This window comes from Varroa jacobsoni, unplaced genomic scaffold, assembly GCF_002532875.2.
Source record: "Varroa jacobsoni isolate VJ856 unplaced genomic scaffold, vjacob_1.0 scaffold_955, whole genome shotgun sequence".
Lineage (NCBI taxonomy): Eukaryota > Metazoa > Arthropoda > Arachnida > Mesostigmata > Varroidae > Varroa > Varroa jacobsoni.
In genome coordinates, this window is record NW_019213857.1 from 56,229 (window position 1) to 69,400 (window position 13,172).

At 40.0% G+C, this 13,172-nt stretch overlaps 1 protein-coding gene across 1 annotated transcript; it reads left to right on the forward strand.

Moving 5' to 3' along the window:
* Positions 1–727: 727 nt before the first annotated feature.
* On the forward strand, positions 728–6,635 carry LOC111265319 (regucalcin-like). Its single transcript, XM_086970438.1, has 5 exons — positions 728–855; positions 3,812–4,166; positions 5,044–5,176; positions 5,532–5,789; positions 6,072–6,635. The coding sequence occupies exons 1-5, from the start codon at positions 728–730 to the stop codon at positions 6,284–6,286; spliced, it is 1,089 nt and encodes a 362-aa protein (XP_086826564.1). The 3' UTR covers positions 6,287–6,635.
* The last annotated feature ends 6,537 nt before the right edge of the window (positions 6,636–13,172 follow it).

The following is a 13,172-nucleotide window of genomic DNA, read 5'->3' on the forward strand; positions in this document are numbered from 1 at the left end:
CCTCTGAAAGCTAACCAACAAAAGTTGTGCAAGTCACATGTAACACTGTGTAATGTTGAAAAAGAGTGTTTACAGTCGGCCTTACGTCCGTGTGTCCAGTGTGGCACCTTTAAGTGCTTGAGGTAGAGTAACGGTAAAGCAATATATATATATGGAAAATGAAGGAATGTGAAAATGAAGGCAGCTTTTGTAGACTGGAACAAACTCAAAGTAAGCGTTCCGAAAAAGATGGCACGTTCGCAGCACTTAATAGATTGACCCTAACCCATGGCTTACAGCGAGTACTATGAGCCCATAACGTGACATAATTTGAACCACCATAACGTATATACCTGTTTGTTTCTACATAAAGCGATTTTCAACAAAAAAAAAACCTGACCCATGTCTTTGGCCTATCCCGGCTCAGGTGCGCTTCCTTTTGTGAACGAAAGCCGTACTCGGAGAAGCTACTCACGGCTACTGTTGGGCTCGAATACCTTCTAGCAGCAGAACGGAGCTAACAAAGAAGCTTCAGACCTCGCAGTTAGTGCTTTGGCATTTTAATATTCTGGCCACATATCGCACTCCTTTTCGCTTGCCATCCTCTCCGTGGCCTGAAAGCCGCATGGTGGCTTGCTCAATGTGAACTGCTGAGCCTTTCAGGGCTCGTCAACACTATTGCTTACATCTACGCTTTCTAGCTCGTGGAGAAGCGAATACGATCTTATTTCGTTGTAACACGCTCCAAATGGTAAGCCCTTTGGGCCTTTCGAAAACGGTCGAGTTAACGAACCTTCAATCATTCATGCTATGCACCGACCTCGTCAGTCGGGTCGCTCCTACGGAGTTCACCTGCCTTAATGTCCCTGACACAAAGTTTGGCTCGTGAACTTTTTGTGCCGGCGACAAACAAGGCTTTTTCATCGGCTATAGCATAGTTCTATTGGAAAACAGAGTAATGCCATTGATTCTGTACGACAATCGCGTAGTGGTAGAACTTTGCAACCACCTCAAAAAAGCAAATAGTCAAGTCTCGACTGAGGGCTCGCTTGTGCTGGACTACGCATTGGACGCACCAGGACGGGCTCATCATATATCAGAATACTGAATTCGGTCGAGGCCATTGTGAGCAACCAGAAAAGAAGCTGAGTTACAGCCTGTATTCGTACACGGGTAGATCCCATTTTAAAACAAAAAAGAGAACGAGCGACATGAAGACATCGAAGTTCATTTACGAAAGTGAAGACACTTTTTGATTAGCTTATCGGCTGTACGCTGAATAGTGCGCGTAAACAACAAGCGGAGTGTGGTGTTAACTACGGTTCGATAGTCACATCACCGGGAGTGCGTCTCCAGAAACACAGTCAATTCGATCAGCGCTCTATCTGACATTTACAAGAGAGTATACGCCCGAGTCTGTCGATGGTGCGAGCGCAGCATCTGTCTGCACTACACAATTTCTCTAGCCTGAAGACGTAATTCAGTTTCGATTTTGTGCCTGAACACGGCGACGGTACAACACAGTGGAAGTAATTGCTAGGGAACGATAGAAGTAAATACACCGGTAAACAATATCAAAAGAGGCCGGTTATAATTTTTTTGCCTAAATAGAAATAGTAACACCAACTTCTTGTATATTACACGTTACATGTGCTATCTCTCTGCTTTTAAAATAGCTTTTAGGGTACTGCCGGAAACTCACTTAAATGTCTTCCACAGTAAGTGATAACGCCACTAAGAGCCAGTTATACCTTATTTATTGTCGCAATCAAGTCGCAGAAAAAGCGAAACGCTGAGCTCAAATATACGCGCGTACGTCGTATACAAAAAGAAGGGTCCCTGAATACCCAGCTCGTTTGACGTAATTCCAAAAACCACCGAACTACACAGGTACGCGGTTTGATAGGAGAGTTACGCCGCTTTTTTCACAATACGACTAACACCCATCCTTTATTTGAAAAACTTTCAATGTGTTTAATCAGACTTTTCTAGCAAATAAAGTGAGTACACGTTTTATCTAAACATGACACATTCTTGACAAAGACAAAGGCGAGAGGTAAGATCGTATCATATCAATTAGCAATATTCCTAAAAGCACATAAATTTTGAAGCAGTTGTACTATTCTAAGCCAAGTTTAATACCAAACATTATTGTTTGCGTTTATATCGCTCTGTATGACTGAAGGAGACGTATAGTGAGAGAAAAAACACACAACTGGTATTTAATTAAACCGTTCAGCAAAACTCAATAAGATCCTCGATAATCCTCTATTTGGCTCAGAAATGAAAAAAATATCAAAAATCTATATTATTTCCTGTACCTTTTCTGACTAACATTTAAAAACTCTGGCGTTCTTATTTAAATTTTTTATTCGCATTTGCAGCTTCTGGTATTATTATCCCGACGAGCGTTTTCAAATTTTTTTTTCAAGAATCAAATCGGTTTTTCGATTGTTTTTTTTTTTTTGCAAAACAGGTTTTTTTTTAATTTAGGAAATTTGCTTTTCGTTGATTGAACTTCATGCCGTCTATTGCCGTCCTACAGAGGAGTAATTTTTGGCATAGAGTTCAAGCAGCCGGTTAGGCTTTACACGCTTCTCCATATTTTCTCGTTGAAGTAGCGAATTTGTGCTGGTGACTACAGAGATCCACGGAGTGGCGAACAGAAACCTTCCTCACATCAAGGCAGAACCAGCACACGAAGTCTGTCTTCCTTCAGAGCGAACTAGACGTCTATCGGTATTTTCCAGTTCAATGTGCACAGGTCCCCTCTTCTTCCACCAACTACCATTGTCGCTTCTCAACTTTAGGACAGAATTATACAGACAAGACTGACGACCAAGAACCAATAGAAGGAATGGCTGAATATTTCCAGAAGCAGACGGCGGAGATAGTAACGTGAGAGGCGCCATCGATCTAAATAACCAATCAAAGGTCAATTGACGTAGGGCCCAAGCTGTGTTAGCGGACGAAACAGGACATTTCTACCGACTGTGGCCTGTGGACCGCCTGTCCGTTAAGTTTAACACAGACACAACACACGATGGGGACCTGTGGCCTTATTGGTTGCAACGTAATCGTGAGTAGTTAAGCGCTAATGGCTGCATACACGTAGAAGAATTTGCAGAGCCACTCGCTAAGGAGCGAACGAAAGGAGAGACCAAATATTCCTTTCCTTTTTAGCCTCACCGTGTGTGCCTTCAAATACGCCACGTTTTCTGCCAACGTAATCAGCTGGTGGTGGATAGAACGCGTTTAAATATAAATTTAGTACTTAGTTGGTACAATCTTGTGTTTCAAATATCTTCAGAGGTGGGTAAGTAGCAAACAGTTGTGTGGAAAGGAACAAAGGTGTGTGTATACGCTCTATTAAGGCTGTACTCATGTAAAACAATTTGTGTGGAGGCTCCGTACGGCTGTAGAATGTAGCAAGGTCAATGCCGAAGATTGAAGTGATGCCCATCTTACTTAGGTGATCGGCGAAGGTATATCAAACGCTGTTTCAATTGAACAGTGATTCTTTAAACGTAGATTGATATATTTAGAAGGATATAAAAATAAACGTCATTCATTATAGTGCAGTGCGTATAATACTTTACAGCTAATTACGATATAAAAAGAGCACTGCATTTTGATAGAAAATTATTATTTATTTCGTATCGTTACCTTTTTATTCTCATATTCCCAACTAATTTCAACCGACTCTTTTCAAATAGGTCCCATTTTCATAGCATTCTTTTTAACTGTATCATAATTTGAGCATATCTGCTAGGTTTTCATGCCAGCTCTACTAATTTGATTGATACCATAATTCATTTATTATTATTAACAGGATTATTACGTTGCGTATTGTGTTTTTGAAAGGAAACTACCCAATCTGCATAGACCGTACCCCACCTTTAGAACCCCGTTGGGATGTAGCCTCACAGAGTCGTCTCTATGTGGACGCTCTTGTCGGTGACATTTGCCGCCTTAATCCATACACAAAACAGTCGACGTGTGTACATTTTGACGGAGTGGTGCCGTACCGTTCCAATCCTAAACACACTATCGTGATGTACAAACGGGAACTGCGCAAGTTGCATTGGCTTACCCAAACGTCGGTTCTACTAAAGGAGATTGAAGGAGAGAAAAAAAATCTACTAAAGAAGAGTAACAAAAATAATAAACAAACATACAACTGTACGGTGAGCAGCTAGGGTAATGATTAAATATTTAATTATTTATATTTTTTTATAAATAGAACTTTAGTAAAAAAGTAGTTTTTGGTTACTGCGACCAAAATGCTATGAAATTGTGCCTGTATTATTACACTCACACAAAATCGTAGTCTCATTTAATGGGGCACCCAGTGTGCGCGATACGTATCACAATACATAATCCTGCTGCCAAGCTAACCAACACCGTTATTTTATTTTGTTAAGTTAGATGTTTTATCAACCCTTGACACCTTGCGTGTATGTGGGATTTCTTGGCAAGCGTTTTTTGATACGTAGAGCTCTTGCGACTGCAATACCTCACCTTCTGCCTGCTCTTTCTTAGTAGGACACTGTGCTACCCGGTTTTTAGTACGGTAATATCATCTCTGAGCACTGATGACAAATAGTTAAATTTGCTGCGACAGCCAAAACGGAAAAAGAACAAGAAAATTGAAAACGATGGTAGTGCTATTAGGTGAAATTTTTAGGACATAACAAGACATAACAAGCTGGACCTGGTGGGCACTCAACAATCTAAGACAAAGTTTAAGAAAAGGACAGAGACTGTCTATATACAAACCACGCAACAGACGTTGCTTGAATAAAAAGGCCTACTGCGCGTATTTTGCAAGACTGAAAATTATGAGATAATCGGGAATATACGAGAAAAAATTATAATACCACGATTCAAGAGGGGAAGTTTACTAATAGTCAGCCTTAATCAAAATCGCGTTTTGTTCATTTTATCTGTGAAGTTTTATTCCTGTGAATTTGTAAATCAAACTAACTCGTATTATTTTTGTTAATTAGTATTATTGGCGTGTTCGCTCGCGAAACATCATAAATTTCTTTTTGCTTTAGGCAGACACCGACAAGCCATTTCAATGATGGCAAATGTGACAAAATGGGCAGATTTTGGGGTGGCACCCATAGACCTGGGTTGCAGGAAAAGGCTCTCTGTGCTCGTTCAGTAAGCAAGATAATTACAGGCTTCGCAAGTTGTATTCGACCATTCCACTATGTACGCCTTATAACAAGTCGGTTCTACATGCGCCGGGTAATATCCATCCTAATAGTTGAACTCCTCTGTGCATTGCAAGGCAAAACCCATTATCTGAAAACAAAACGTAACTCAACACTTAAATTCAAGGCACATGGAAGTCTTGCTATTGGAAATACATCTATTCAACATGCCGATTATACATTACGTTGATATTAATTGGGAATATTTGTACTTACTGGTACATAGTCAGTGCCCGTACGGCTGTAATGGCTATTTGTAGGGAACGACTGAAGTTTCGTGCCACCTTAATTAATATGTGTCGACCGGTCTGACTGGTTAATGCTGAACAGACCTGACGCTAAAATCGTATATGACTGGTCTAAGTATCCCCAACGGAACGACGAGGGCCAGTGGGAGAATGTTCTGTATCAATTCGCATGTCTGGAGGATTTACCTGCCCGACTTTGACGCGGCATCGGGAGGTACTGGCGAGCCCAGCGTTCTTCTGGATCAAGTCAACGTGGACAAAGCTTACAGAGGTTGCGGTTTCCCGGGTGGCATGACAAACGACGCGGAGGGTAAAGTGTGGATCGTCTGCTACGACGAAGGTACCAGCCGATTTGCGTTCTTAGTTACGTTGATTACAGACGTAATGTACATTTTCAATTGAAACGTTACTTCTAGTAACGAGTAGGCGTCCCATTGTAATATATAAACTACTGAGATAAGCATTTAGTTTCTTTCTTGCTTCCAATTAAATGCATGGAACAAATAGTCTAACTGAAAATGTCCTTTCGAAATAAACGATAATGTTCTCGTGAAGACACACGTGGTCTTAACGGAGTTAACCAAAGCTTCGTAATCAACGCTTGACTTGACCACAAGTTGAGTGTTCCGTGTCGACCCGAACACCAAGGCTCTTCGTATGGACGTCCGCATACCGGCCTCAAACGTTACGTCGTGTTATTGGGGAGGAGCTCAAACGAATGAACTTTTCGTCACCAGCGGCTTTGGTGGATTCGACCGAATCGAACGCACTAAATGCCGGTACCGTTTTGAGAGTTTCTGGACTCGATGTATCCGGAAGTCTATTGTATATGTTTGACGAGTGGAACCGTATTGTTATTTTTCTCGAGACGTTCAGAATATCCGCAGCGTACTTTGAATATGCTGTATTTACTACACACGCGGGACAAGGCTAAATCGTATTTCTTTTTGTTGCACGAAGACATTAATGACAGACTGCGACCTCAACTGAAGGATACAAAGAAGGCGGGATATTCCGGAACTCGGTCGCCATACTGTCTAGAGCAAGGAAATTACTGAGTGACGTATGTTTAAAGTACATATCACAGTAATTCAGGTCTGCGTTCTTGGTACAAATATCAATTTAAGTTAAAATCATCCTTACATTGTTCAGTTTCAACGTCGTTTTATATTGTAATATAACTCTATGTGAACATGAACATATCTGGTAAAGCTTTCCAGACATCATAAATAGGAAACATGACTGGGCAACAGTTGATAACTGAATTGAGTTTTCAGTTAATTAAAAATAGAACAATACAATACTTTCAAAAAGCCATGTTCTGCGATAATTATATAATCAATAGAAAATTAGAAGAAAGCAATGCAAGCTATTGACCCACTGTATTTTTAGGAAAGGACAGCTGGTTTTGTCTGCATGTATGTCATGGTAGATGGTGGTGGAGTAGAAAACTTTGACCTTTCACCACTTCAGCATAGCGTACGCACAACATATCTTGAAAAATCGATATACTACAGCAAACCGTTCATAGAATGCTAGATATTTATTGTCATTAAGTATCTATAATTGTGCATAGTGGGGCATTTCTATGGCTAGTAAAGACGAGTTAGCTAGCAGTTCAGTTAGCATGCTCTGGATAAACAGAGAACTAATCTGACACTATAGAAAGATGATCTGACACTCATTATAGCTCAAACACGAATTTATTAATCTTAGAATTTTACAATTGAGAATCTTGGAAAATCAAAAATTAGAATATCAGCCATTTTTATCACTTATGGCCACGTCAGCCACTAAACTGTCTACGCCGTAGGCGTTTACAATTTCCCGTAAATCAGCAAACCCGTTACAAAGCTTCAACTTATAGTTAAAGAGCGGAGTTCTCTATTATGACTATGTATAAAACTGCAATCATATCAAGCATAATATGAAAGAATTACTAAGTTGCTAAAATCGTATCAAGTTAAACATCTAAAGCTATAGTCAAAAAGGTTTAACTTGCATTGTATACGAGTGGAACAACAATGCTTTTATTAACGTATAAGGTTTTTTGTAACGTAGAGTTCATTTTCAGCCCCAGCTTCTAGCTTCATCCTAAGCATTCATCTTAATCAACAAATTTCGAGTATTAAGCGGCAATAACCGTGGACTACAGGCGCCATGAGAAGCAGACACGCTTGTTGTACAGGGGCTTTGAGGAAGGGGGAGATCGCAAACAATTTATTCGTACGCAAATTAAGGATGCCTCAGCGCCATGTACGAAACATCGATGCGAAAGGCTGTTTAAGATATAAAAAAAAGTACAAAGGAGCATACAATTAAATAACAGTACGAGCCTTAGCTCAGCCATCGTAATGGAAAGATCTAAATAACTTGCGTGAGTAAACTCCAAAGCTCTATGAATGGGGCGATAGCCCTAGATTCGCTCTCGAATAGGTCCGAAGGACAATTAATTTTAGTCAACTCATATCACTGCAGATATTCGCGAGGGTCTAAAAGTTGAGCATATTGATTTACTACTTTTGATTTTGAAGTAGAGGTCAAGCCAGTGCCAAGTCCCTCCTACAGATACGCAAATTAGTATGAAGCTAAATTTTTACAAAGGCAGCGTTTAGTCGTGAAGTAATTAAATGTACTTATATAACTCAGCGACAATACAAATTGATTAGAAACCACATGGCGTAGTCCGTTAGCTTCTATTGCTTCTGGTTCCTTTCAGCTGATTCGTATCGTGAATTTGTAGTAGGACAATGATGAGCGCCACCTTATTTTTTGTTTAAATAGCCAATCAAGTCCCAGTGCCATACTCAGATAACAAGCGATCGGAATTACGAAATGAGAGAGTCACCAATTTGACATTTTTACACACTTATATAATGAGGGACTGCACTGAAATCGGATGGTCATAAAACCTAACCTAACCCTAATCCTAACCCTAACCCTAACCTAACCCTACCCTAACCTAACCCTACCCTAACCTAACCTAACCCTAACCTAACCTAACCCTAACCTAACCTAACCCTAACCTAACCTAACCCTAACCTAACCTAACCCTAACCTAACCTAACCCTAACCTAACCCTAACCTAACCTAACCCTAACCTAACCTAACCCTACCCTAACCTAACCCTAACCTAACCTAGCTTTATAGCCAAAAACAATTCTATCTGTCCATATGGTTGTAGCGCTTTGCATCGCTGAGTAACAATTACATCATTAGCATCCGTTCAGAGATCTTTGAAGATGTGAGATCATTGCGCACAAATTATCGCTTCGCGGAAGCAACTGCTTCTCCGTCAAAGTGAAGGGAAACGGCCTTTTTCAAACCGCCTACTTCACTCGCCCAACATATTTTTGCTGGTCAGGTTCTGTCAGGCTTAGCCTGCTTTGGTGTCCCGTATATGCACCGGTGTCCTATTTGGAAGCAGCGTTTACTAACAAAAAAAGACATCACGAATGTCGTTTTTTGTTAGTTTAGGAAAATTTCTAGTTTTCCGCCCCTTGTTAGCTTGTTGTGCTGTGCGATTTGTCAATGCACGATGTATGTATGTATGTATGTCAAACTTTCTTATATGGCAACGTTCCGTTAAATGAGTCACACAGAATAAATAGAATAGTCAATTTCATGTGGCTGTATTTCAAGGAGTTGTTGGTCCAGGCAAATGGAGTGATTAAACCCTTTAACGTACGTAAATTGTGGAAAGAGTATGCCATGTACTACTGCAAAACTCAATTCGGTTCTTTTCCATTTATAGTTTGTACACAGCGAACAGCGATCCCGTTTGGACCCTGTAGCGGGAAACATCCAATGTGGGCCTAACAGATTTAGATAGTTGATAAAAGTTTTTTTCTTTACAGACTCTCCAACGTGTTACGCTGCAATGGTTCATTGCGTTCAGATTCGTTCAGAAATTAACGAAGCTTTTGTATAACAATTTTTTGCCGTTTCAAACGTTAAGCAATTGTTTTCAATTTCAGAAGATCCTAAACCTGCTATCGTCCAGCTAAGGTAGGCTTTCTTTGGGGGCCTCGGTGCATGTCTTACCTACGGTATAATATAGGAAAGCTGACAGAATGAGCTGTCCGAATTTGGCAAGACAATGGTGTTGATGCCTCCTTAACGGCTTACAAGTTGCGATGGCGATAAACCTTGAATGTATTATGGATATTTAGTAAAATGAGACACCGTTTAGCGGCACGATCTGAGATGAGACAATTGATTTTTTAACCGTCATAGTCAAGCAATAACTCAATTCCAGATCTCATAATCGCTGAGAATTGTTGGCTGTTTATTACCAAAAAATGAATTGTGTTATTGCCAATTGTCGGAGCATTACCTCAACCTCAAGGAGACTCAAGTCACAATAGAAATCGACTGCTAAAAAGCACACCAAAGCGATTGAGATTGAGTCCACACAATAGGGCAAATGTCTGTTTCGTTTAAGGAAATTTCTATACCAGGCGAACCGATACTACTGGAGATTGCTAGGACATGTTAATTTTTACTTTTTCTTATAAGATAATAATGAAAATTGTCTCACATATGTAAAATAATTATGATGATAATGGTTGCCTTTGTGATAATTTGTATTTAATAATAATTCATAGGATTGTTGCAATGACCCTGGGCAGCAGTAACAAAAAAAATGTCAAAATATAACCTTATGTTTGTTTCTGCTTGAACGACGAGTTGGCAGTACAAACATAGATATGTACTTTATCTAAAAAGCCATCAATTTACGTATTAGCTGACTGACAGAACTGTCAATTTTTTGTATACTGCATTGTAAACGTCGCCAATATTGTGGGCTTTTGTCGAAACGTAAGACTGTATACGGTAGTACCATATATAGTTAATTTGTATGTATTTTAGTCTACTACTATAATGTATCGTATTGTCCTAAGGTATCAATTATTGTCTCATTCCATTGAAAACTTACGGGACAGTTCTTGACCGCAGCTATCTTAAGCGGTCATCTTCCCGCCTGCCACCGTTACTAAACGATACATATTCCAGAAGCTTTTTAATTTATTTTTCAAATGTCCTACTTATAGGGTCCACGGTCTTTAGTGAACAGCTATGTTCACTGCATCATTTTCGACGGCTGTCTATATTAGAACGGCTTTCGCCATATCGATCATATCAGCCCCTTTTTCAGGATATGTCAATCCGATCCCAATGTGTACAGCGAGGATTCCACGTACGACACTTCGATTCTTTGTCGATACATATATATGGACCAACGTGAACCCGGCGATCATCCAGTGCCTGTGCTGGTCTAGTTTGATACTGATGCGTTTTGGGGAGCATTCGAGTGAACGCAATTTAATAGACCAGTACATCCCAACCGGGATCAATCAGCAATCAACCGGGATCAATCAGCAATCACCGTCCTATCGCTAGAGAAACGGATTAACCGTGATTTCTTTTAGTAATCCGAAATCTCCTCTAGCTTCCTAATAAAAAAAAAATGTGTGTTGGAAACATTTATCGGCAATCGGTGTTAGAACCTGTCAGCAATTGCTTGGGAGGGAATTAGCTATAGTAGCATGAAGGTGTATTGCCAGCCCGTTCTAACCCGCGCAAATTTACATCGCTCATGGATAAACGTAGTTATTTTTACTCTGTTTTTTTTTGTAGTATTACTCGGTAATCCGTCTTTTTTTTTTGCTATTCAAATGGGATGCTAGCTATATTGCATAGCTTCTAATTTTCAGTCACTTTCGACGTGAAAGTTGCGGGAGAACGCACCGCTAATCTCTTCGAAGTCGTCGCTGCGTTCGTACGATAAAAGGGGCAACTTCGTGCGTCAGGTAAGTATCGACAATGAATCTTCTATAAACACGCGAGGCGAAGACAGGCGCTGATAGCAGCACTTACACCAAATGAACTTTCCACTGAAATTGCTACGAACAGAACATTACACAGGTAATTAATAATTAATCGTACACTTAATTGAAAAGTACAAAGGAATCAAAAGTTGTGCGTACTGTCATATTGAAACAAGATTAGATAAGATTACGGTAAATGGCGGTAAAAAATAGATTGACGGATGATTTGACAAAGGTTTCACTCACTACTTGAGTGTATTAAATATCACAATACCGTTGTTCAAAACCTTCATTCAACACGTTGAATGGATCCTTCAAGTGCGATATATTGACAACGAAAGGAACCGCGGCTTTACGGATTACGGTTTTGTCCCATACTCTATGCTTAATACGCAGTTGCACGAAGAGAGATGCATACAAAAAAACCGTTATTATCCTGAGCACGTCGCTCTGAACAGGTCCTTTTTGCTAATAGCTACAGTTCTGCGCAGTAATTTAACTGTCCGCTTATGCCTCGTCAATGAAAACGTTTTTGAGAAAGCCTGCTTCCAGACTATCGGTCGGACCTTTGTGGAACCTTTGTCCTTGTGTGAGACCTTTGTCAGAGGAGAAATCTTTTGATTTTTCCTCAGAGTGCTTTCGGATTTATCCTGTCAAGTAAACGCTTCCTGAGCTGTTAATGTTAGATGTATTGCACTATAGTCTTTTCAAGTATAGGGACGGCCGGAATCGTTATTTCCTACACATTTGTATATCTAATGTCACATGATTGTGTCCTGTAATCTTTGATAGACGGAATACAAGTTATGCGTAGAGATAACTGTTGAATCTTTTCGGTCTTTGGATTTTTTTTATTGTTCATTAATGAGCAAAATTTAGTGCAGCTCCTCCGTCTGCGAACCGATATATGGGATTGATACAAGACCCAAGCTAGTGATTACCTAATAACTACAACTCGAGGGATCTCCAAGGCACGTAGGAACGAATAGAATCATGTCACCTTTACATGTCTAAAAACGTAAGTAAAACAGAACAAGCATTAACTAGCTTCTTTGGGTAACTCATGAAGAACACAGAAGTGCGTGCACAGGAACGTTCGCGATGTTGATCACTTATCCACGTAAGTGACACGGCTTTGATTTTTGAACGACTTTTAGATTTGAGAATAAGCCGCTGTACTTATTGCTTCAAATGTAGAGAGAACTAAACCTGAGATAAATTAAATTTTATATCATGAGAAAGGGGAAATCACTTACCTAACTCTTAGCTGGTAGGAACTGTTTAAAGGTCACTTTGCTCTTCAGTATGAGCGGCTGAGTCTTCTAGAAAACGTCCGCTTTATCGGAGCCCTTACTTAGTCACCACCGTGCTGTTTTTACTGGTTATTGCAATCGAGCTATTTCATCAGTTCAACACACGAGTTGGTAAAGTGACTGTTATCGAGGCCGATTCTGAGATGAATAAATTGTTAGCTAATATAAAATTTCTGCCCGTAACACATGTAAAGAGCTAAGAAACTTTGGCCTTAACGCAGTAGCTACAATTGATACTGAAAAGACCTATTTATGTGACAATAGTCTACATAAAGTATGCATAACAGTAACAAGTAACGCGTGCTATAATACACTATACGGCAGACGTAGTATGCGCGTAGATGGACAATGTACTATTACAAAATATGGATTCACAGAGCTCCTGTTTCTTTGCAGACATGGCCTAACAAAATACTATCACGTGTGGCAATATAAAAAGTCCCTAAAAAAGGAATCGTTGCGCCTTCACGCAGCAAAAATCGCCATAACAATAGGACAACTTCCTGTAGCAAACACGTCATGTGTCCTGCAGCGCAACCAATTTGAATTAAGCTATCACAAACGAGTTTGATTTGAGAG

What these genes read in the sequence shown, in the direction of transcription:
- LOC111265319 (XM_086970438.1), top strand. Translation starts at nt 728, where the DNA reads ATGGTAAGCCCTTTGGGCCTTTCGAAAACGGTCGAGTTAACGAACCTT. An exon ending in CTTAATGTCCCTGACACAAA is followed by an intron (nt 856 to 3,811) that starts GTTTGGCTCGTG and finishes TATTATTAACAG; the next exon opens with GATTATTACGTTGCGTATTG. An exon ending in AACAAACATACAACTGTACG is followed by an intron (nt 4,167 to 5,043) that starts GTGAGCAGCTAG and finishes TGCTTTAGGCAG; the next exon opens with ACACCGACAAGCCATTTCAA.